Below are 26,353 nucleotides of genomic sequence, written 5' to 3'. Positions count from 1 at the left end.
AGCGGTTAGTATTAACCTCTGGCCATACATTGTAACTAAACATCAGCCACATTAAGGGTCAATATAGTACTCACTTTTTGTTGACGCATAGACACTTCTGGAAGATCTCTTTAACAACTAACTAAGCTTCATTAGAGGCAAATTATAACAGTCACTGAGTGATACCGCTGCTGTAAAACTACTACAACGTTAAAACCAAGCGTGTGACGTCATCATCTCGCTGCGCACTGAACTACGGTGTCCCGTTTGGACCAAATATACCAACAAACGGCAACACACTTAAGTTGTTCCTAACAGGTAAATTAAAAAAAACTTTACTTAAATAGCTTAATAAATCAAGCCCTTTTCTACAGCCGCTTCTTAATGTATAATATATTTGAATCTTCAGCATGCAAAGTTTACTTCATTGAGTTCTCAAACTCCACCGGAAGCGCAGGCAGTACCACCAGACCTGCAGGCCTGGTGAACACTTTGTCCTTAATTCCAACGTCAGCTGACCTCACGTGTTATCTGCAGTGGTGTGCATCTTGACTTCTCGTCCAATGGGCTAGAGGGCCCTTGGAAGACGAGGATCCACCACTATCACCACTAGAACCTCCTTGCACAGATTGAGCACCCACCATGACGTACATGACTGATTTCACAGAGTGTATCTCCCGCTCCCAGATGTCTCTAAAGTGTAGAGATGAGGGTTGAAGTGGAAGTGGATTTTCTGCTGCGCCAAAAGCTGCTGGAGCTCCAATGTCATAGCCAAATAAGCTTCCTGGAGTTCGGTTTGACCCCTTGAAATTAGTCCCCTGGTCAAAGTAAAGCTCTGCTGGAGTCCCCCTCCATGCAGTTAAATGACGCAGGGCCATTAGAAAGGAGTCAGTGTCGAGTGAAGAAAGAACATCCAGGTGTTCAGATATGACCGTCAAGCACTTGAAAATTATGCCCCATCTTTTCTCCAGATGTCGTCCCACCTTCAACTCAAACGTCCTGAAACAATCAGTCCCTGTTGAGTAGAAAGCCAGTTTGGAAAGGTGGAGTCTGGTGAAACTGGCAGATCTGACATCTGTGGAAGGCAGGGCTTTGCTTTCCATCTTTGACAGTTGGTACAAGTCCTCTGATAACAACGGATAGCCTCCCAGGTTCCAGTACTGCCGTCTCATCTCTCCAAACACCCACTCAAATCATGGGTGTTTTAGGCAAATCTCATAATCCCAGATGAGCAGCTGAGTAATTGGAAGGGCTTCTTCCAGCACGTTCAGATTTTAACTGCATAAGTCTATTTCGTCTGCTCATCTTAGGCGACCTCTGACTCTAATAAGCTCCTGATCCTCCTCCAGCTCAGGTGATAAGGCTATCATTCGGCTGCTTCGAGGTAGCAGTTTCCTTTTTTTCAGGAGGTTTAGTTCTTCTGAGAAACAGTCTTGCTGTATTGCCTTTAGTAGATGTACCTCTGCTTGACGATAATGCTCAGCAGTAAGGGAACTGACTTTGGCTGCCCAATGCCACTCCAGAGTAGGTGAACAATCTGCGCTCCGAGGAGGGTTGCACACAACTCCAGTCATGGTATGGAGTGGAGGCGCTTAGAGGCAACCCCAGAACGCGCCATCACAAAAGCCACATGAGTCCTATCATCCACTCCCAATGTTCTTAAGTTACTGCTCCATACACGTGCTCTGAAGCATCGCAGAACACATGTAGTTCTCTGTCCTTTGCCTCACACATCTCAGCAGGTCTGTATGGCCTCGGGAACTAGATTTTTGGGAGGAGTTCCAACTCTTGCTCCCAAGCTTCCCATCGTTGCAGGAGATCAGGGGGAAGTTGAGGGTCATCCCAACCTCTGTATCCCACAGAGATCTCACCAACATCTTCGCCTTGGTTGTATAGAGCTCCGGGAGTTGACGTCACTTCTCCCGGCATGCAACAGTTCAAATCGAAACGGCGCCATATTGGCAGGTAGAAGCCGGCAGCTGGACTATTTGTTATTGTCAGAAAACTCAATCAGACAGGAAATATGGTAGATTCCTGTTGTGCCCCAGGATGCAGAACAGACACGGACAACATAAGGAATGAGCCATCTACAGGATTCCCCAAGATCCGGAGCACCGCAAACGTTGGATCATTGTAATAAAACGCGCTAGTGACCTGGCTAAAATGAAGCTGTGGGATCCCGAGAGTAAAGGTTTTCGCTTATGCAGCGACCACTTCATATCAGGTACTCAAACCAACGTTTCCTCAACTGTGTATGGTGTTTATTTTAAATGCTTTTATTACGATTCTTAGTGGGCTTCCTAAACTTATTTTGGCGTGGCTTTTTCTGTCTTATTACTCATAGCAACAAGTAAACATCACGTAAAACGTTGCCTCGTGAGTTCTGCGTGCTGCCGTTTACGTGTTTTATGATCACAGCAATCAACCGGCTAAGCTGTATTTAATTTTTAAGCAATGGTTGATCACACATAAAAAGCACTTTGGATTGCTATTATCTGTCTCACCGAGACAGATCTCAGACAGATCCTGAGACGCTCCTGCCTGACATATTTATTTTATTCACGGAAAACAGACTAGTGATTTCTCTTGGCGTTCAGTTTATACATTCAAACAGCACAGCACTCTATTTAAACTACTTACATGTAAATCTGTTATTTGTCCATCCATCCATTTTCATCCGCGTATCCGGAGTTGGGTAGCGGGAGCAGTAGCGTCAAGAGGCCCAGACTTCCCCCTCCCCAGCCACCTGAGCCAGCTCCTCCGGGTAAATCCCAAGGGGTTCCCCGGCCAGGTCCGGTAAGAAGTCCGCTCCGACAGCTTCTGGCGTCGGAGCGGGCAGTAGCGTCGAGAGTCCCAGACTTCTCTCTCCCCAGCCACTTGGGCCAGCTCCTCCGGGGGAATCCCAAGGGGTTCCCCGGCCAGGTCCGGTAAGAAGTCCGCTCCGACAGCTTCTGGTGTTTTAAAAAGTATCCCAGGGGCACGGTAAGGGTCGGAGATGTTTAGTCTATTTAATTTCTGACTATATAAAACGATTTCTGCGGTTTTAAAGTGTGAAGTAAACTCAGACGAAGTAAAATTCAAGCTGATCCCGTTCACGTTCATGGCTAGATCCGTGCTTGTTTAGCTTCTTTTACCTGCCAATATGGCGTCTACTAACTGAGAGTCACGTGGGGTCCGGAGCTCTATATGGCAGAATGAAACCCAGGGGGTCGTACTGGCTAGCAAGCATGTTATATATTCTCCTCATGTTGGGGGGCCCAGGTTCAACTGGTCTGTGCATATAGCCAACTGTCTCTGTGGAGAAATGCCAACTCAGACTCAGGGTTGACTCAGGGTTATCCGTCTTGTTTTCTGTCAGTCAGTATCTTTTATTTGTCTTTATCCACTGAACCAGCTGCACTTTATTCAACTTGCTGATCTTGGCGCACTGATTCAGGTGGTGCTCGGTAATGTCACAGAATGCGCAGTAAGGGGCTGGCTTGCTTGAAGCTGATGCCTTTGGCTGAATGGTTGAACTCAAAGCTGTATTCTCGGCCCCATAAAACACTACAATGTAATGTTTCCCGGTTTGCCTGCCGGACTTGAGGCTCTTTCGCTCCTCTTTAACTTCTGGAATTTGCTCGATATAATTGTGGCACCATGATTCTTGCTTCAACCAATCTGCTAGATTTTCTAGGGTGTGGTTGCAGGTTGAGTGCCTCAGCATGCATGGAATTCTGCCCTTTGTTCCAAAGATAGTGTAACCCAACCCGTGCAGGGGCCTCCCTACACCCCGGACTCTGTGTTGTGTAATTTTGTGTTGGATTGGGGTGCACAATAGAGAGACCAGTCGGACACAGGCGTTCAATTTGTGGCTCGGACCGCGCCGTCTTTTTCTTTATTTAGATGATGGGGCAAACGCCACTCCGACTCCGCTGCTGGCCTTTACAAATCACAGTAAACACTGCATCATTATCAAATCACAGCGTAAGCCAACAACAAATATAAAATAAAACACATTAAACAAGAAATAATCATGTAGTCAAGGCATCTTTACACAATTCTTCGGTCTCAGAAATGAGTATGACCCAAAACACAGTTTGCAGGATTATCAGCAAACCGTAACTGAACAGCTAATGCATTACTTTGCCCGAATGGGGGCTATGCTAACTAGCTGGGATATAACTCGAAATTGCCGCTTATATTACAGAACGAAACGTGCACACAAACTACTCATACTGTTATCAGACAACACATGAACCTCCCAACAAACACACCATATGCTTAGTAAACCGCCGTTTTACACAGTGGAACACATTTAAACAAAACCATTGCAGTACACCACGGATAGTGCTTACCTTTACAAATCACAGTAAACAGTGAACCCAAAATGGCGCCCGCGCAAACGATAAAACTGAACTACGGTGTCCTGAAGAGGACAAATGGTCAAAATTGCTAAAATCTACAATATATATCCAGCTCAACAGCGACACCTTGTGACTTATTCCAGTCACTGCCTTACAATAGCTTACCGAGTAGGCGAGCCACATGAGAGCTACACTGGAGTTCCACCTCTCCTTCCTGTCCCAGAATCCTCAACATGTCGATTAAAGACTGTATCTGCTGTGAAAATCACTCAAATGTGACCACATCCCCTCTTCTAATGTCAGGTGCATCCATCACGATGGCAATCTTCTTTAAGGCTAACTTGATGTGGCTGTCCAAATCTCTTAGTTAAAGCATGCATGATATCCGTGAATGGTGTTGGAGAGGGCAAATAGGCCTCAGCTACCAGTCTAGCTTCATCCAACTTTAGATGATTGTAGCGATACATATAGATTTATATCTATATTCCAAATGTGGCGTAGATTTAGCTTGTTTATGATCTTATATTAATTAATTGGGGCACCACCCAGTTTTGTCTGTGTGAACTGGGACACTGGATTTAATATTTATATTTTCTCAAAGTTAACACTACATTTTAGTCTGAAAGCTGAGTTCTTGTCAGAATTCACTGGCTATTCTCGAGACCGCTAGGCAATGATCAGGCATGATTTAAGTTTTGTGAATTTAGTACAAACATCAGTTGTGACACTTGACAAAGAGAACCAAACACTAGGGTTGTCGCGGTTGAGGAATTCCCCCTGCGGTGAGTCAGGGCAGCTCAATATGTATGCGATATTATTGCACCCCGTTTTTATTTATGTACTTAGCAAATTTGTTTGTTAATTACTAAACTTGTCACTTGTCATTGCGTTTGTCACTGCCAGGTGTAAATTATGTCCGAAGCAGTTCAGCCAAGTCCAGCTCAATTGTGTCACTGCTGCGGCGATGTTTGCCCCGTTATCAGTCGTTATGCATAGGGTTGTCACGGTATGAAAATTTAACCTCACGGTTATTGTGACCAAAATTATCACGGTTTTCGGTATTATCGCGGTATTTTTTAAACGGTGTTGCATATGTTCAGAAAGCATTGATAGTCCTGTTCTACACAAACTGAAATAGTTTTGAAAAGGTTTAACAGTGTTTATTAAACCTAAAATAACACAAAGCCTTAGCAAAAGTGCAACTTTTCACAAGTAAAGGAACAAATATCTTCTTTTTCTGGAACATGTTACAGTAGTCAGTGCAGGTTTAAATTATACAAATCCAAACATTCGAAACATAAACAATATGTAAACAAATCAAAGAAACACCACTTGTTTTCTCATATACTTGTTTTCTTCATTATCAAAATGAAAATCTAAAACTCCAGTCCACACTTGACTTGAGCACTGTACAAGTCAACCTTAAAAAATATGTATTTAAAATAAATAGCCACTTTAAACAAATTACTAAAATAACTACTACACTATGTAATCAAATCCAAATGTTCAAGTATAAATGGCATTGAACAAGTAAACAAATCAATGACAAGGAACTAATTGTATATTTCTCTTCATCATCAACAAATAAGATGCTTCATCCAGCAACAGGGTGTCCGTGACACGGTTTAAATGCTGGCAGAGGACGCTGCGGCTGCAGTATATAGTGACTCGTTGCATTCTCCCTCAGCCAAAAGTCCTCGCGTCATGCATTTAAGCTAAAATGCTCATGTTGACTTACCTTGCACTGGCTGTGGAGACGTGGGTGATGGTCACGCAGATGTGCCATTAGATTCGAAGTGTTGCTGCCTTTTGCAGACACTTGTTTCCTGCACATTCTGCAAACGGGATAGCAGTCTTCTATTAACTGTCCCTCAGCATTTTTCAGAAATCCAAAATATGCCCATACTTCCGATTTAGTCTTCTTTGAGGGCTGATGGATGTCCTGGGCGCTGCCGTCTCCTCCTTCGGCCATTATTTCAGTTTCAAAGTTTTGGTGCCGTTGCAAACTAAAAAGTGCGTGTGCGCGCCGCGGGAACTTCAGCTGAAGCGACGGTGGCTGGTAAGGGTCACCGCGCTGAAACCGCGGCCACGGTAAACCCACCGAGATAATATAGTTTTTTAAAAACTGGACGGTTATTTTTATTGTCAACTTTTTTACCGGGGTTTACCGCTATACCGGTTACCGTGACAACCCTAGTTATGCACACCAGCTTCTTCTCAACCAGGGACCACTCATCAAACACGCTGCGTAGAGCATCTGCGATGTTGTCAGATGTGTGATTCTGGGGCATAAACACTGTTTCGAGGCAGCGTGATTTAAGAGTCCAGTCTGTGGTCAGGTAATGTACAGTTAGACTCATGTAAGGGGTCATATTCACACTTGACCACATGTCAGTGGTGGCAGAGAAAAAGTCCACACTTTTGAGCTCACTCTGAACCGATGCTCTAACTGTGTTGTACATTTTCGGCACCGCAGTTTCGGAGAAGTAGGTTTTGCCTGGCAACTCGTATTGCTTGTCAAATTTCTGAAGAAGCGACTTGAATGCAGGTTTCTCCACAGTAGAAAATGGCACCATCTCCTCCACCAGATACCGTGTAACACCGCCTGTCAGGTGTTTATGTCTGTCACTGTCTCTGCTGTACTTGCCGACTCGAGAAAAGGCTTCGCCGAGTCCAAGCTGTCGGCTGGCACCGGCATGAGCTGCCCCGCAGCTCTGTGTGGCAGGAGGCGACGGCAGCCGCGCCTTGATAGCTGGATGGTAGGTCGCAAGGTGAGCCCTTAAATTAGTTGTGTTTCCTCGTTTTACTTGAACCGTTTTGCTGCAGATTTTACAGACTGCCTCATTTAAATTCTCTGGCTCTCCCTTTTCATTTGGCTGAAAGCCGAAATGTTCCCAGAGGGGCGAAGTAACATTTCGTTTTGATACCAGTGCAACCATCCTTCTCAGCATGCGCTGTTGTGAGATTTAATCAATTGCGGTAATGGTGGTGGCACGTCATGCAGCGTGGTGGGTTTCTTAATATCGCGATATTTTCTTCTCGCAGTTACCGCAACAGCCCTACCAAACACAACTTATTGTTTCATGCATGAGAAGAAGTAAGTGGATAAACTCAAGGCTTTATGGCAGTGCTATGACATAACTAGTCTGTATTTAAAGTGGAACTTTGGTGACACATAGGATTATAGTAAATATTAGGAATAACTTCTGTAAGGAGAACAAGTGAGTGTGTGTGTGTGTGTGCGTTCCTATGGGAATAGGAATACAGGAGTATGGGAATAGGAATACAGGAGTGTGTGTGTGAGTGTGGTCAGGGCTCATTATGGCAGAAGAGGAAAGGGGATTTTGAAGGCTAACGTGAATCTGGGATCGAAATAAAAACACGCCATAAAGAAATGGACTAATCTGAATTCACTAATTGGGCTTAGCACAAAAGTCAGCTAGATGAGATGCTTCACAGACCTTTTTCCGTCGCCAAAAGGTGTCCTGTGGGCTGATTCAGCCGGTCTAGAAGCTTGAATGCGGCCTTCAGGGGCCGTAGGACCTCAGCTTAGGTCAACGGTGTCTGTGGTTCAGGAGAATGTCGTTCCCTGGGAGTGGCTGGACTTAAGGTACCTTCACTTCAGCGGCCTCGAAACGTGGAATTCAGATCGCGGCCCCAAATTATTCCAAACGGAGCAGAATCATCAAACTGTTCCAAATTGCTCTTACTCTTAATATGAAAACTTGACGAAAACGCAGACTTCCGGTTTCATGTAGGAAGTCAAAACAAAACAATGGAGTTGCTTCTAAGTTTTTACTGTAACTTTTGAGAGCTAATTACTGTAAAGCGCCTGGTTCTGCTGGGCCAGATGGAAAACAGTCCGCAGGGATGTGCTTTTCCTTTTTTTTGCCCCCACGAGGTTCGGATGGGTGTTTATATAACCTTTTGGGCACGCCCACCTGTATCTCACTCAAAAACCACTGGAGTGCACTGTGGCTCTTCCAACTAAATTCTACCTTCTCCAAGATGGAAAGTCCATGATCACAATTTAACACAGTTATTCATATAAAGCCTCAAAAGGTATTACTTTAGCGTCAAAGTATTACTTTAAACGGGAAAGAATAAAATTCATGTCTTAAAACTGGAGAGTTTTACCATTAGCATGCATTTTAACTGGAGAAAAACCAAATGACAGAGGTTTAACATAAAAGAAAACACAAAACAAACAGTTTAGGTCTGTGGCTGATAATATTTTAACTTAAAACACCTTGATTTCTATTTTAAGGTTGAACAACCTAAACACCTTCTTTGATTATAGATAAACAGACAAATACCAGGGTTTTGATAAAAGCGAGATCCTGGAATCTTCCAGAATGACTCGAGAAGTTTTACGAGCACCCGGCCTTGGGGGGAGAGTCAGTTATTGGCAGGTTGAGGTAAGACAGACCAAGTGCTGATAATGTCCAGCTTAACAAGTCACTTGGTAAAATTTACGTTCCTGGGAGAAAAATGTAGGAGTTAACCAGAATGCTCAAACTGCGTGTCAGTTTCAAATTCCCCTTTTTATTTTCTTCTGCTAAATGTGAAAGAACCCTTTGTGTGAAAATGTTATTGTTCTTTTCCGTGTAAATCCATACAAAGTTAACCTGAGGATATTCAATTCAATTCAAGTTTATTTATATAGCGCCAAATCACGACAAGAGTCGTCTCAAGGCACTTCACATAATAAATATTCCAATTCAGGTCAGTTCATTAAGCCAGTCAGAAATAATGTTTCCTATATAAGGAACCCAGCAAATTGCAGCTATACAGCAATCCTACTAAGCAAGCATAAAGCGAAAGTGGAGAGGAAAACTCCCTTTTAACAGGAAGAAACCTCCAGAGAATCCTGGCTCAGTATAAGCAGCCATCCTCCAAGACTCACTGGGGATCGAGAAGACAGAGTACACACACACACACACACACACACACACACACACACACACACACACACACACACACACACACACACACACACACACACACACACACACACACACACACACACACACACACACACACACACACACACACACACACACACACACACACACACACACACACACACACACACACACACACACACACACACACACACACACACACACACAGAGAGAGAGAGAGAGAGAGAGAGACAAGTAATGTGTCTATAGTTATTTTGTGATGTCTTAGTAAATATTCTATTTGGTGAAAGATAAACTTTATTGTATTTATCCTAGTGGATCTATAATTAAACAGGTAAACTAGTAGTAGCACATCCAACATTAAGGAAAGCAAAAAGTTATTATCAGGAGAGGGAGAATGTTTAAGTGGTTAGCAGCAGTGTGCTAGACGATGGCCCCCTCCATGAGGCCACCACAGCTCAGCAGAACATCGTTGTAGCTTCTTCTGGGGAGAAAAACACTTAAAGAGAAAATAAAGTTAACAGCTGAAATTGCGGAAAATAGTACAGTTAAAGAGCAGACTGTAGAATAAAGCAGTAGAGTGTGAAAAGTGGTCAGTGTATCCTCCAGCAGTCTAAGCCTATAGCAGCATAACTACAGAGATAACTCAGGATAATCTATCCTATTTAGATGGAGGCATGTTGGAGTCAGGGCAAGGGAGAGCCGTCTTTACCGACTGTACACTCCACCTCCCTGTACTCCCCCACTTGTCCAGATTTAGGCTAACATCAGATTTTAACCATAGGCCCTATCAAATAAAAATGTTTTAAGCCTATTCTTAAAAGTAGACAAGGTGTCTGCCTCACGGACTAAGGCTGGGAGCTGGTTCCACAGGAGAGGAGCCTGATAACTAAAAGATCTGCCTCCCATCCTAATTTTAGATATTCTGGGAACCACCAGTAGACCTGCAGTCTGAGAGCGAAGTGCTCGGTTAGGAACATATGGAACAATCAGATCACTGATGTGTGATGGAGCGTGATTATTAAGAGCTTTATATGTGAGAAGAAGGATCTTAAAATCTATTCTAGGATATAAAATGTGGATTTCCGCTGCATGATCTAATGGGATTTGGTAGTTAATTCTGAGCTCTCTACTCATAGCAGGTTATTATCTGAAGCCATTTGGAGGTGAGCAAACTCACCGGGATCTCTCCGTGTGAAGTGAGGTATGGTAGGGTCCACACCAAAACTGTAGCAGGATGGTGGGAAGGCTGCCAATCCATTCCTGCATCTTGAATCCATTCCTGCATCTTGAACCATAGACTGAGAGGCTGTGAGCTGACCCTTACACCTTATTGTGTCAAATTTTGAGGGCATTTGCTCACCGCCTGGTGTTGACCATCCTGAGATCCTAGAACGAGGTGGTGGATGTTGGTAGCTGCAAAGGGGGTGGTGACTGAGTATGGCTGTCTAGTCCAGACAGCTCAGGATGGGTAAAGTTTGCCGAAGGTTTTAGGGTTGGGGCCGTTGTGCTCCTCTTCGTTGCTAGAATTTTGATGATTGACAGTTGGTTTTCTTAGTTTAGCATAAAACAATGTAAGTGAATTCACATATATTGTAGTGCTTTTTATGTAGGTGAATGCAAGCCTTCCCTTCCGTTGCTTAATGCTAAAACAACTGGTTTCAAAATGTTTTTTCTGACTTAGCTAACTCTGGGGAATCTAACAACACACACAAGTTTAGGGACAGAAGATCCCTATAAGAATATTAAAATAATAAAAATGCAGCAATAAATAAAACATAATACTTGTGCTTTGTAACAAAGTAACACTCTGTGGTAGTTAACTTGGTGAACTTATATAAGCCTTATATAAAATATAAGGGGCTGTGCAGTGACGCAGTGGTTAGAGCTGTTGCCTTGCAGCAAGATGGTCCTGGGTTCGCTTCCCTGCCTGGGATCTTTCTGCATGGAGTTTGCATGTTCTCCCTGTGCATGCGTGGGTTCTCTCCGGGTACTCCGGCTTCCTCCCACAGTCCAAAAACATGACTGTTAGGTTGACTGGTCTGTCTAAATTGTCCTTAGGTGTGTGTGTGTGTGCATGATTGTTTGTCCTGTGTGTCTCTGTGTTGCCCTGTGACGGACTGGCTCTCTGTCCATGGTGTATCCCGCCTGATTGCCCATTGACCGCTGGAGATAGGCACCAGCCCCCCCGCCACCCTACGTGGACAAAGCGGGTTCAGACAATGGATGGATGGATGGATGGATAAAATATAAGGCTGAAAAAATACAATAGATTTATTCTATTGTAGAGAGGAATGTTTATTTTCTCGTCATATTACCGCCCCTCCTCTCCCAGCTAGGGAGAGGAGGAGGGACTCTCTGCCATTACAGCGCTTCATTGCCTTGTTGCCAATCCCCCCTCCCCCATCCTCAGCAGCAACAGCGGTCATGTGAGTTTGAAAAGACTGCTGAAGAAGAGCGGATTAAATTGTTTGAGAATATTCCAGTATGTCTACCAGAAAAAGGCCATGTTACTTACTTACTGCCCTGCATGACTAAAGGGGAAGCAGCGTGAGCTCTCAGGGTTTCCCTTACATAGGCGTAGCTGTGGCGGCCCGCCATGGCTGAAATCCCACCGCCACGCCTACAAGATCCCAAGTTTTTTTATTTATTTATTTATTTTTTGGGCGCTGTTTCCCGAAGAAGCAGCGGGAACTACTATGTTGTCGCTTGTGATCACAGCCGGCGGGCAGCAAGGAGGAGCAGGCAGGGCAAGGTGAAGTAACAGCATAAGTTACTGAGTTTAAAATCAGAAAGGTAGCAGTGGATATAATGCTTTTTGGTTTACATGTTTCAATAGCATTAAGATAAACGAGTGTTGACGATCTTGACAGGTTTCCTCCCTCAACCAGGCTAAGCATCACTTATTCATGTAAAATGTATTTATTTTTTCATGTCTGACTTTAACCGCATCTAATACTGTATTACGGCGTGAGCGCAACAGCGACAACTTAAGATCGATGTGTGAGCAGCCTGATAGGTCGGGTGTTTTCATCTGAACCCTTAAAACCTCCAGCAGGCTACGCTGCACTATTGACGCATTAGCGCACTGCGCTAACAACTTAGCGACGTGACATGTCTCAGAGAAAACGTAAAAGCACGTTGGACGCTTCTTCTGAATCGGGAAAATAACACTTCTTCTTAAGGAGAGCACGACGTTGCCTCTGCTCGTTCACGGCCGAGCCGGACTGAGCTCGATAACATTGACCCAGCACAGCCACTGGGTCGTTGGAGCTGCCCTGTGACTACCTGAGGGAACACCAGAAGGTTTCATCAGACTCGTAAAGTTTCTTGTTTTTGCTGGGGACCCCCTGTATTTTACCGCTCCCTCCTGCAGTCTTCCCCTATTAAAATTTAAAATGATTCTGTAAATTCCGTGTATCAATAGAAAAAATCTCTGCCTCTGCCAGCTGCAGTAAATGTAGTTTCCAAATAATAAATAAGAGGTGCATTCATCTGTGTATCTCCTTTGATCTACATTAGTGATATTCTCAGCACCAGAACAATGAAGCAAAGGAACAGATTCCTGAGTTTGTTAGTAATTTTATGTATTAGGTGCATCTAACCTGTTTTATTTTTCTCTGAAATGAGATCAAATCGGTGCTTCTATGGGTTGGCTCCACTCTGCACCAGAAAATTTTACTTTATTTAGAGACGTGTCATAATTGAGGTGTGCATGATTTGCTGGACAATAATAAGCTGCTCAGTGTTTGTTGTTTTGCCCTGGAGATCATAAAGAATAAAGTCAGCCTATTATGACACAACATGAACTTTTAGCATAGCAAGTAAGAGTGTTGACTCCACCCAGCCCCTTCCATGTGTACCATGCGGTTCGCCAGACAACACCTCTTTCTGCCTCATTTTTCAAAAAATGAAAAACCAGAAATGAAGCCTTCAGAATACTTAGGAAGGGGATGAGCAAGGGAGGATAAGGTGTATAGACAGAAACCCTAAGCTATAGTTTATAAAAATACATTTTTTTCTTTTTCCCTAAACTAATGATAATACATGACAAGGTATGAATGAAATGATAGATATGAAGTGAATTAATGTGATGGATGAGATGTAATGGAAGCTGAATGTTTTAGCATAACCTTTCTTAAGCATCTGAGAGAATTTGTGGAGCCTGGGTTGTAAAATAAATTTGGCTGTCTGTTTGGTAGGCGAGAGATTTATTTATAAAAACCATATGACGCAATCTGTTGAATCTACGCACCCTTGTGTGGAGATTCTCATGCGCTCCAAGGGGTCCAGAGGTCATGTTGGGCACTGCCGGTGGAGTGGACCTCTCTGTATCAGGAACCTGTAGATTAGCTCCGATAGGACCCATCTAGTCTGAGATCTCTCCAGGTGATGACAGGAAGCTGGAATGCTTGTTTGCATCTAAAGCTGTTTGTTGGCTCTTGGAAGAGCCGTTTTGTCTGATATCACCCGCAGTGTTGCAGAGAGGTTTTGACCTGAGGTCAAATGAGAGGATGGTTTCAAAAAGGCTTTTTCCCTGATTTGGCCTAATCGGGAGTCAGCTGGAAATGGAATTAATCGGGAAGTAATTCTGGTTTTATTAAAATCACAGTGTTGATAAATTTGGCAAATCAGAATTTGACATGTTTGAGGGCTTTATCAAAACATTTCAGATGTCACTTCTTCAGTCAGCTCCTCAGAGAGGTTAACTATTTTTGAATGAGAATGTCAGAAGGCGAAGCTCTTGATTTACCGGTCGATCTACGTTCCTACCCTCACCTATGGTCAAGAGCTTTGGGTAGTGACCGAAAGAACGAGACTGCAGATACAAGCGGCAGAAATAAGTTTTCTCCACAGAGTGGCTGGGCTCTCCCTTAAAGGTAGGGTGAGAAGCTCGGTCATTCGGGAGGGTCTCGGAGTAGATTCGCCGCACCTCCACATCAAGAGGAGCCAGTTGAGGTGGCTCGGACCAAATATACCAACGAATGGCAAACACACTTAAATTGTTCCTAATAAGTAAATAAAAAAAACTTAACACAAATAACTTAACAAATCAAGCTCTTTTCTATAGCTGCATTGCTCCAGTTTCTCATTTCAGCTGATTCTGTTTACAAAAATGAAACTTATTTTACGTTTTTAATTTAATCTATCAATATACAGTAGTTGCCGGTCAGAGCTCTGCAGTAACTCCTCACGTGATCATGACACCTCCCTGTGTCCAAGGTGTAATCGTTGTTTATAAGACAGACATTTGCCACAATGTTACTACCAAGTAAGGTGGAAAGAATGCCACAAAATTTGTGAATCGCCATGCCAGCAAGACACACAGTTGCAGTAATACACTGATTTGAGTAGCCGTCCATAAGCATTGCTGCACTAACAGCAACAAAATATTTAATTAAACATTACTTGAGTGCTGTGTAACATCATATCTAATAGTTTTAAAATTATGCCAGCATTCAGACAAAAACAAAAAGTCGAGGACAAATGATGGTATTTTAAAGACAAAAAAAATTAAACAGATAAATAAAATAGGGAACCTAAGTCACACTCATCTACTTACAGACTAACAGACCATGGGCCGCTACAGGTCATGTGATTAAATCAACAATGCTGCTGATTGGGTGAGTTTGTCACATGACCATGGAAGTCTCTCAGTAACAAGAGAAGGGATTGACAGTTTTGAGTTGTTTTAAAAATAGAATGAAATTTTGTTTAGGTGGAACTACAAGGAATATTTTTGTTTCTTTAGATGGGATTAAAAGGAGAAACTTTAAAAACCAAATGCTAATTCTGTCCTAATTTGGATAGTATATGCACAATGATAGCTTCTGTTTGGGTGTTTTGATGGCCCAATTTCTGTCCGAGGGTGTTGTTGTCTTCAAGAAATGAAAGAAGTCAAGTTGCCATCATTTGAACTCTTTTGGACAATGTTTTTTTTTTATGCATTCATTTATTAACTGTATCAGCTCCTAGCGCGCAGATCCCTGTGTGGTCCACCACAGAGAGAGGCTGGTCTAGCATGATGACTTTTAATTATTTTACAATGTAGCTCATCACCACCAGTGTGTGAATGTGTGTGTGAATGAATGAATGATACACTGTAGTGTAAAGCGCATTGGAGTCCTCTGATTCAGAAAGGCACTACACAAATGCAGGTCTTTTTTCTTTTTTTTTTCTTACATCAATTCTCGAAAGCTAAGAATTGATGTTACCCCAATAAAGTCTCTCAAAGTTGTTAGTTTTCATCCCAGTTCTTGTTATAAAATGGTTTTCCCCCTGACAAGAGAAAGCTAATGTTCCGTCACAAAATGTTGTCCTATTTGAAAATGGCGTATTGCTTTCAAAATAAAAAATCCACCTAGTTTTTTTGATACAAATAAACCTTAAAAATGAGTGGATTTTGTGTTTAACACACACTTATTCTTGGTCTTTTTGCCCACAGGTCAGGAAAGATGGCTGATGTACCACAAGGTTCAATGGTCAGACGGCCATTGGCATTTGCCAATGAGGAGCAGAGGGCTGTTCATACCTGGTCCCGGATCTCATCAGCAGGGCATAATGTTCTCTTGGATGCTCTGAAGATCCTCAGCCCGATGTCCCGAGACCTCTCAAGTACAGAGGATCTTGTAATATTTCTGCAGGAGTTAAGTGAGGAGGGTCACAGACCCACTGTTCTCTTCAGCAAGGATGTTTATAGGTACCGTTCTTGTACAAGCCAACCTCTCACTGAAGATATGCTGAAGTTGGCCAATAAGAATATTAGACCTACCAGCAAGAAAAGGAAGAGAAAGCCTCAGGTCAAGAAGAGGGAGGTGCACCCATCCTGGAACACGTCTGAGAGAAACAATCCGAGGATTAAAGGAATTCGACCTCCAGAAATGTTGTTAGACCACCACACCATTGTCTATAACAGGACACCTAGTCGAAGTGTTGAGATATTGCAGTCGGACATGCAGCCATGCCTCAGGCTTACTAATATTGAAGGCCTGTCTGGCTTCCACACTGCAAGACTCCAGATCCAAACTGTCTGGGACTCCGAGACACGCTCTGTTATGTTCTCATCACAGCAGCACCCTCCATTGCTTTCAGGAATACCTTCTCAGCCTTCTCAAAATGATGACAGGGCACCCACCAAAGCTGTGGCCTTGTTCAGCCAGAAGAGCCTGTCTTGCCCAATCAGGCTGGATGGCGCCCTTATCGGGGATTCTGCACCAGTTTTCTATGCCAATGGTCGGACATTCTCGCAGGCCCACACAGAGATGACCAGCAATGGCTGGAGAGGGAACGGCCTCCATCAAGATGTTCGAGGAGCCAAGGAAATGAATAATTCTTCACGACAGAGAAGTAGCTGGAGGGACAAGAAAAGTTTACGGCAGAAAGTGATAAAAATTGATGACTCTCGCCCAGTGGACGAGGCTTGCAGAAAAGCACAGAAAATTCTACAGGTGAACCTTTCTCCTGTGATTCAGATCCAACCACTTAACCACTTGCTGAGAGACTTCAAGTTTCAGAAGAAATGAAAGCCTCCAACACACAACTCATAACCTTCTCCTTCAGCAGAAGTTAGTGTTTTTCATTTGTTTAGCCTCCACCTGGCAGTGTTCTTGTCCCTAGCAGATGTCTTACATGGGTTTCTGTGATCTCTGCTGGGTGTTGAAAATGGAAGTCTTTTTCCTGACAGAAACATCTGGGAAGATGCTTTTCCTAGCAGGCTGTTGGCCAAATGCAGGGGTTTTTCACTGTTAACATAAAGTTTACAAAACATAAGAACAACAGATCTACTTTGACTTTTCTGGCTTCTCTCAATGTTCACAGAAGATAAGTACCTTCCCTTCAGCCAGTGTCAAGTGTAGGATGATGTTTAAAAATTTAAACTAAAGCAGAGTGTTAAGAATTTGAGTACTTTTTATTAGTTTTTGCCTGCAGCGCTTTTTCCTGCCACACCAGATCATTTTGTAGACCGAAGGAAAGTTGAAGCTATTGTTGAAAGAAGGTATAAAATCCCCATTAAATTGCAACTTTAATAAATAGGGGGAAAGGTTAATGAGTTTGTCTTCCTTTTTGTAACATCAGTAAATATCAGGAGGACTATTTTATTGTAATATTGATTTTGTTGCCCATGAAATGATCAGTTAAAACTAATGTTATTCACAAAGTGTTCCTTTAGTTGATGAGTCAAAAGTGCAAGACTGCAATGAATATTTGCCCTACTTACCTGCAGAAATTCAAGGAAACGGATGTTTTATTCTGGGTTTTCACACAACTTTCCACTACGGATTAAGATTTTGTAATTCCGTGTTTTACAAATTTCAGTCTTTTGATTCAGAACATATCCCGATATTTTGCCTAATCTAAGATCTGGAATGTAAAAATGTTCACGTCAAATAAAAAAAAACAGTGGTTATCGTTAGATTAAGTTTGTGAGCATTAAACAAAGTGCTGTTATGTTTTTGTTGGGTGAGCTTAAAACGGTTCACTTTGTGACCACTTTGCCATGTCAGAAAAAGTTTTGCCCAGCTCATTTTTGCTGTCAAAACATTGATAGAAAGAAGCAGAGTTGATATGGCTCATTTAAAATTTGAAGAAAGGCGTTTAGCAGTTCTGTTTCCAACTACAAACTGTTATTTTGCTGCAGCATTCAGAGCATCTGTGAAATTTTCCCTATTGTTTTCTTTTTTTTTTTTTGTTTAGTCCAGACTGGTTTTAACACGGGTGCTAACTTAATGATGTTGCTGCCACAGAATGTTACATAGTTTCCCTTATTTCTATTTCAGACTGGTGCATTTAGAGCAGCAACCTCTCATTAGGCATTGGTAGCACTGCTGCCCCCTGCAGGTCGAAATGAGCATGCCATACCGCCTTCTGTGCTTTCCAAAGTGTTAATACTGTGAGAAACAACCTGCATCCAGCTTCATGTTATTTGTAACAAACTTCTGTCCATTCTTTGAAACACAATCCTATTTCATAGCATAATTAAAACAAAAAAAAATTCTGCACTAATATTTAGAAAAAGGTAGCTTGGCTAAATTTAAACCATTAGCCATCTTAGTCATTTTGCTGGAGCATCCACTTCTCATTATTAAATGCCTTTGAGAGAAAACAAAACATTTGTTTGTCTTGAAATTTTTTTAATCAAGAAAAGGCTCCAAACTCCAGATGTACCAATACAATTTGATAAACTATTGTCTTTTCAGAAACCAAGAAAATATCTTTCACTAAATTGGAATTCTAGTCAGACATCAGTTTTGTTTAATTACAAAGTCAGCAAAAAAATATGGGAAAAAAGAAAATAATTGAATTCAAAACCCTTTGACTGCTCTAAAGATATCTGTTTTCTTGTTTTAAACTTGGACCATTTCAGCAGTGGGTGACCAGCTTACAGATTTCCTTGTCTGTTTAGAGGATTCTGATGTTCATGAAGTCTTTGTGCCCTTCCTGGTTGGTCTGTACTTGGTCATGTTCATGCCTTTTTCTAGATCTTATGTTTGTCTTCTATGTGCAACATTTGTATTATAATGTATTTCCTACATGATCTTTAAAAACATTTTTGTTCAATAAAATTTACCTAAAATATATTTTCATTTGTAAAATTGTCCTAATATTCACACTTAAAAATGGAAGGGTTTTTTTACGTTTGAAAGTAAAATGATCCGAATGACACTTCAAGTCAGAGGTCATGGTTGTGCTTAGGCTAGCAGAGTGGCCCACTTCCTTGGTGCAGGGTTTATCCCAGCGCTTTATAAGCCTGCTTGGCCACCCGCCACGCTAACCTTCATGCCCCTCCCCCACCCCCCACCCTATTGTGTCCGCTGACCCGAACGGCGCAACGAAACTAGAGCCCTCCATCAGCTGATACTGGTGAGAAACAGCAGCGGAACGTGTGCAACCCCCCACCCCCACTGTCAGAGGAGCGCTGCGGTGCCACCAAACCCCACCACCCCCGACGATCGAATCCGCCAGGCTTAACTCATTTTCTGAGGGAAACCCTGTTGGTGGATTACTCTGCTACCTGGTTCTGGTGGCAGGGCGGGTTATTTAGTAAGGTCACATGGCAGGATGTGATGATGCTCTAAAGATTATCTTATCAGATATTCCTGCCACGTGTAGTGTTTATTTTCTCTCATTTAATCGTCGTCGTCATCTTCCTCCGCTTATCCGGGTCGCGGGGGCAGCATCCCAACTAGGGAGCTCCAGACCGTCTTCTCCCGGCCTTCTCCACCAGCTCCTCCGGCAGGACCCCAAGGCGTTCCTGGACCAGATTGGAGATGTAACCTCTCCAACGTGTCCTGGGTCGACCCCGGGGCCTCCTGCCGGCAGGACATGCACGAAACACCTCCCCGGGAAGGCGTCCAGGAGGCATCCTGACCAGATGCCCAAACCACCTCAACTGGTTCCTTTCGATCCAGAGGAGCAGCGGTTCTACTCCGAGTCCCTCCCGAATGTCCGAGCTCCTCATCCTATCTCTAAGGCTGAGCCTGGCCACCCTACGGAGGAAACTCATTTCGGCCGCTTGTATCCTCAATCTCGTTCTTTTGGTCATTACCCAAAGCTCATGACCATAGGTGAGGATTGGGACGTAGATCGACCGGTAAATCGAGAGCCTGGCTTTCTGGCTCAGCTCCCTCTTCACCACGACAGATCGGCTCAGCATCTGCATCACTGCAGATGCTGAACCAATCCGCCTGTCGATCTCCCGATCCCTCCTACCCTCACTCGTGAACAAGACCCCGAGATAGTTAAACTCCTCCAATTGAGGTAGGACCTCTCCCCCGACCCGAAGTTGGCAAGCCACCCTTTTCTGGTCGAGAACCATGGTCTCAGATTTGGAGGTGCTGATTCTCATCCCAGCCGCTTCACACTCTGCCTAGAGCTGAAGGTCAGAGCTGGATGAAGCTAGGAGGACCACATCATCCGCAAAATCAGAGATGAGATTCTCCTGCCACCAAACTCGACACACTCCACACCACGGCTACGCCTAGAAATTCTGTCCATAAAGGTAATGAACAGAACCGGTGACAAAGGGCAGCCCTGGCGGAGTCCAACCCTCACTGGGAACAGGTCCGACTTACTACCAGCTATGCGGACCAAACTCGCACTCCTCTGGTAAAGGGACTGAAAGGCTCTTAACAGAAAGCCACCCACCCCATACTCCTGGAGCATCCCCCACAGGGTGCCCCTGGGGACACTGTCATAAGCCTTCTCCAAATCCACAAAACACGTGGATTGGTTGGGCGAACTCCCATGCCCCCTCCCATCACCCATGCATGGGTATAGAGCTGGTCCACAGTTCCACGGCCAGGACGAAAACCACATTGCTCCTCCTCAATCTGAGATTCAGCTATCGATCGGACCCTCCTCTCCAGTACCTTGGAGTAGACCTTTCCAGGGAGGCTGAGGAGTGTGATCCCCCTATAGTTGGAACACACCCTCAGGTCACCCTTCTTAAAGATGGGGACCACCACCCCGGTCTGCCACTCCACAGGAACTGCCCCCAATGACCACTCAATGTTGCAGAGACGTGTCAACCATGACAGCCCTACGACATCCATAGCCTTGAGATAACCAGAACGAACCTCATCCGCCCCTGGGACCCGCCGCTGTGTAGTTGTTTGACTACCTCAGCAACTTCTGCCCCCGATATTGGACAGTCCATCCCCAGGTCTTCCGGCTCTGGTTCCTCCTCGGAATGCGCATAGGTTGGATTGAGGAGCACATCAAAGTATTCCTTCCACCGTCTGACTATAGCCCCAGTTGACGTCAGCAGCTCCCCATCCCCTCTGTAAACAGTGTGAGCGAGTTGCTGCCTTCCTCTCCTGAGGCGCCGGACAGTTTGCCAGAACCTCTTTGGAGCCGATCGATAGTCTTTCTCCATGGCCTCACCAAACTCCTCCCACGCCCGAGATTTTGCCTCGGCAACTGCCACTGCTGCACCCCGCTTGGCTCTCCGGTACCTGTCTGCTGCCTCCAGAGACCCACAGACCAGCCACGCCCTGTAGGCCTCCTTCTTCAGCCTGACGGCTCCCCGAACCTCTGGTGTCCACCAGCGGGTACGGGGGTTGTCACCACGACTGGCACCGGCCACCTTGCGACCACAGCTGGCAACAGCCGCCTCAACAATCGCAGAGTGGAACAAGGCACACTCGGAGTCAATGTCCCCCACTGCTCTCGGGACGCGGTCAAAGCTCTGCCGGAGGTGGGAGTTGAATACCGTCTTAACAGGTTCTTCTGCCAGGCGTTCCCATTTAATCATATTTTTAATAATAAAAACAAATAATTTTATATTTTAAATGTATTTTTTTCTTGTGAAGTGCCTCGTGATTTTTATCTTGAGAGGCGCTACACAAAAGATTGTTTTCTTTCTAAGAGCTTGCTGGTCTGCTTGAAAACACATTGGGCCCGCGCTGATCATAAATTAATTTCAACCATCCATCAGTTTTCTTCAGCTTATGTGAAGTTGGGTTGCATGGGGGTAAAAGCTTAAGTTGAGTTGCCCAGACTTCGCTCTCCCCAGCCACTTGGACCAACTCCTGCGGGAAATCCCAAGGCATACCCTGGCCAGCCGAGACACATAGTTCCTCCAGTGTGTTCAGTGTCTTCCTTTAGGTCTCCTCCCGTTTCGACGTGCCTGGAAAACCAGGAGGCATCCTAACTAGGGCTGCCACAAACGACTATTTTATTAGTCGACTAGTCGCTAGCTTGGTGACGATTAAGACTAATCGTGTCTAGGGATGGGTACCGAATTCGGTACTTTTTCAGGTACCGACCGAATTCCATAGTACCGACCGAGCACCGATTTGCGTCATTTCAAACGGTGCCTCGTTTCGGTACCCGTCCATCATAGCGAGAACTTGCCAAGACAGCTGCGCATGCACAAGAGCTTTATGTTGTCGCTCGCTGCGAACCAGTTGTAAACAGAGCAGCATGGTAGAAAGAGCGCAGGCTAAAGCTTGGGTCCACTTCACTAAATGTGATGGGTAACTGGGTGATGATGAAACCAGCGACAACGATCTAAGTGAGACATCCTCATCTTAATCTGCTCCGGTAGGTAAATATAATTAGCTTGATATGTTAGCTTCTGTTTCGCTAATGGTGCGTTCGCTTTCTCCTCGGAACTCCGAATCCCCGACTAGAAGAACAGGAACGCGCTCTAAAGTTTGGCTTCACTTTACTAAATGTGACGGGTGAAGACGAAACCAGTGACAACGATCTAAGTGTGGCATCATCGTTTTAATCTGCTCCAGCAGCTAAATAAACTGTTTAAGATAATGTTAGCTTGGTATGCTAGCTTCCATTGCTACCAATGTTATCAGCTAATGGTGCGTTCGCTTTCTCCTCGGAAATTCTAACTTCCCAGTAGGAAAAATCAAATGAAAAAAGACGGCAAAAGGAATGAAGATACACAGTAAATTTAGTTCACAGTAAAGATGTTTGCTTTAGTTTAATTATCAGCTTATAATACTACAAGGACGATGTTAAAATACAAACAGTTGAATGTTATTTATCGTGATATATATCAAATATTGATATATATTGAGAAAAATATATATTTAATTATAAATGAGAATTAAAATAATAAACACTCAAAAGTATCGAAAATTGGTACCGTTAAGTACCGGTATCGATTCGTAGGTACCGGGAATTAGTACCGGATCGATTCAAATGTCAAAGGTACCCATCCCTACGTGTCATTCATAAAAGTACAGTTTGTTGCACCAGGATGCTCTAATTAGCTTCTAGTTCTATGTGATGATCAGTTATGTGCCATCTAATAATAAAGACAAGATAATAGCTTATAAACTGCTTTTAATGAATTTTGTTGTGACATATTAATACAAACGCTACAATGTCAAACAGATCACATGTATGCAACTAAAACCTAAAATACAAAAAGACTTGAGCTCACATGAAATGTATCCATCTAAATAATCACACAAGGTCCCGGTTTACACTCAGGAAAGTTAGCATTTCCACATGTTCAGGAGAAAAGCTTGCTCTCTTCTGAGAGCAGATGTTCCCAGCTGCAGAGAATATTTGTTCAGATGGCTTTGGAAGTGGCAGGGATGCACAGAAAGGATTTAGCAAACAGAGTGGGGAAACGACCCTGACTTTCCCTCCACCGTTTGAAAGGATCATCTCTTTTAGAAATTGCAGCTTCACCAAAATACACGTGCACTTCCCCTCTCACTGTCTGGACCCTTCTGTTCTGGGCATCTTCTTCCTCCTCCTGCTCACTCTCATCATCGCTCTGTGTCAGACTGAAGGAGGGCATCCAGAGCAGAGGTCTTACCTACACCTGAATCATCAGCACTCTCCAGTTGTGTGAGATTATCTGTCCCAGCTTTTGCTTCTTTGACAGCAAGCACTTCGATGGTCCCTTGCAGACTGATGCCATCTTCAGGTGACAACAACTAACTTTTTGTATCTGAGATCCAGGGCAGCTGCAGGAAACAACTGTTTTCTTTCCCTTCTACAACAGTACACATGCTTCCCCATCTCTGCTTCTTCCATTTTCTGCATTCACAATAAAATCTTTTCCTGCGCTCGTCTCAAACTGGCTGTGGTTTACAGACCATGCCAGACCTTTGATGATCTGTGGAAAACCTGAAGTGGTTGTGTACTGTTGACCACTAAAGTAAACAGAAGCAGTCTCAACCCTTTCTTCAGTTCGTCAAGCAGCACCCACTGCTCAGGCTTCAAGTCGAGGTACTGCTTCTGTAACCGTCTCTTCTTGTCCGTCCAGGGTAACTGGAGTTTTTTTCTTTTTGTTGCCTCAAATCACCGCACACATACAATCAGGCCACAGACACAGGCCTGCCCTTCACAGCTTTTTACTGGCAGGATCTGATATAAAAACCAGCACACAATAGTTTATCAGTGTGTGTGAGCTGTAACTGCATACAACGGTCTCCACCAGCTTTCATTACTGCTTTGGTGGGAGGGGCCGTGAATGCGCCTGAAGGACCCGTTGCATGCAGTTGCGCATAACCACCAGTAGGCGGCTTCAAAAACACAACCAATTCAGGCTTGTCTTGACATAAAAAATTGGATGACTCTAAACTTTTTGCTTTTAAATCAAGACAAGACGGAAATTCTCATCTTTGGACCAGAAATCCAGAAAAGGAAATTGCTTAGCCAATCACCTGACCTGAATGGCATTACATTAATCTCCGAGAACAAAGTAAGGAACCTTGGTGTCATCTTTGACCAGGACATGTCATTCAAATCACAGGTTGAACAGGTTTGTAGGATTTTCTTTTTCCACCTTTGGAATATTGCTAAGATTAGAAGGCTGAAAAACTAGTTCATGCATTTATTACATCAAGACTGGATTACTGTAATTCATTACTCTCAGGAAGTCCACAGAATGTAGTTAAAAGTCTTCAGCTTGTCCAAAATGCTTCAGCTAGAGTTCTGATGAGAATTAAAAAGAGAGATCATATCTCTCCTGTCTTAGCTTCCCTACATTGGCTGCCTGTTAAATTAAGAATAGATTTTAAGATCCTTCTTCTCACATATAAAGCTCTTAATAATCAAGCTCCATCATACATCAGTGATCTGATTGTTCCATACGTTCCTAACCGAGCACTTCGCTCTCAGACTGCAGGTCTACTGGTGGTTCCCAGAATATCTAAAATTAGGATGGGAGGCAGATCTTTTAGTTGGCTCCTCTCCTGTGGAACCAGCTCCCAGCTTTAGTCCGTGAGGCAGACACTTTGTCTACTTTTAAGAATAGGCTCAAAACATTTTTATTTGATAGGGCCTATGGTTAAAATCTGATGTTAGTGTGGCAAGGTGGAGAAACGAGGGCCCGGGCGGGATTCAATCCCCAGACTCCCAGGTGAGAGTCATACACTCTAACCAGTCAGCCAAAGGGACATCCCCTTGGCCAAGTAGCCAGGGCGCATGATCAATCGGGACACTGTGACAGGACACTCACACTGCCACATCTTCCCCCCTCTTTCCACAAGCACGTCCTCGTGCTCCCACGCAGGCTGCCACAAACTTCGCATCCATGGACCTACTTGACAGTACTACATGGATCCTGCCAACAACGCCAAATGTGGCAAGGTGGAGAAACGAGGGCCCGGGCAGGATTCGATCTCCAGACTCCCAGGTGAGAGTCATACGCTCTAACCAGTCAGCCAAAGGGACATCCCCTTGGCCAAGTAGCCAGGGCGCATGATCAATCGGGACACTGTGACAGGACACTCACACTGCCACATTAGCCTTGATCTGGGCAAGTGGGTGAGTACAGGGAGGTGGAGTTTACAGTCGGTAAAGATGGCTCTCCCTTGCCCTGACTCCAACATGCCTCCATCTGAATAGGATAGATTATCCAGAGTTATCTCTGTAGTTATGCTGCTATAGGCTTAGACTGCTGGAGGACACACTGACCACTTTTCACACTCTACTACTTTCTTCTGCAATCTGCTCTTTAACTGTATTATTTCCTGCTATTTCAGCTGTTAACTTTATTTTCTCTAAGTGTTTTTCTCCCCAGAAGAAGCTAAAACGATGTTCTGCTGAGCTGTGGTGGCCTCATGGAGGGGGCCATCGACTAGCACACTGCTGCTAACCACTAAAACATTCTCCCTCTCCTGATAATAACTTTTTGCTTTCCTTGACGTTGGATGTGCTACTACTAGTTTATCCGTTTAATTATAGATCCACTAGGATAAATACAATAAAGTTTATCTCTCACCAAATAGAATATTTACTAAGACATCACAATATAACTATAGACACATTACTTGTGTGTGTGTGTGTGTGTGTGTGTGTGTGTGTGTGTGTGTGTGTGTGTGTGTGTGTGTGTGTGTGTGTGTGTGTGTGTGTGTGTGTGTGTGTGTGTGTGTGTGTGTGTGTGTGTGTGTGTGTGTGTGTGTGTGTGCCTGCTCTGGCTTCTCGATCCCCAGTGAGTCTTGGAGGATGGCTGCTTATACTGAGCCAGGATTCTCTGGAGGTTTCTTCCTGTTAAAAGGGAGTTTTCCTCTCCACTGTTGCTACATGCTTGCTTAGTATGAGGATTGCTGTAAAGTCACTGGCACTAGTCAGTGACTTGATGCAATTTGCTGGGTTCCTTATAGAGGAAACATTATTTCT

At 44.0% G+C, this 26,353-nt stretch overlaps 1 protein-coding gene across 5 annotated transcripts in view; it reads left to right on the top strand.

Annotated features, from left to right (window-relative positions):
* ccdc71 (coiled-coil domain containing 71) overlaps window positions 1-18,828 on the top strand; it is a 32,346-nt gene extending 13,518 nt beyond the window's left edge. For all 5 annotated transcript variants that reach the window (XM_054733524.2, XM_054733545.2, XM_054733500.2 and 2 more), the window contains one exon: window positions 15,696-18,828. In XM_054733524.2, the coding sequence (XP_054589499.1) occupies window positions 15,696-16,773 (1,078 nt within the window). In that variant the 3' untranslated portion in view covers window positions 16,774-18,828. The remainder of the gene's footprint in view (window positions 1-15,695) is intronic.
* Window positions 18,829-26,353: the final 7,525 nt, after the last annotated feature.

This window comes from Nothobranchius furzeri, chromosome 3, assembly GCF_043380555.1.
Source record: "Nothobranchius furzeri strain GRZ-AD chromosome 3, NfurGRZ-RIMD1, whole genome shotgun sequence".
NCBI classification, from domain to species: Eukaryota; Metazoa; Chordata; class Actinopteri; order Cyprinodontiformes; family Nothobranchiidae; genus Nothobranchius; species Nothobranchius furzeri.
This window is presented reverse-complemented; position numbering and strand designations above follow the sequence as displayed.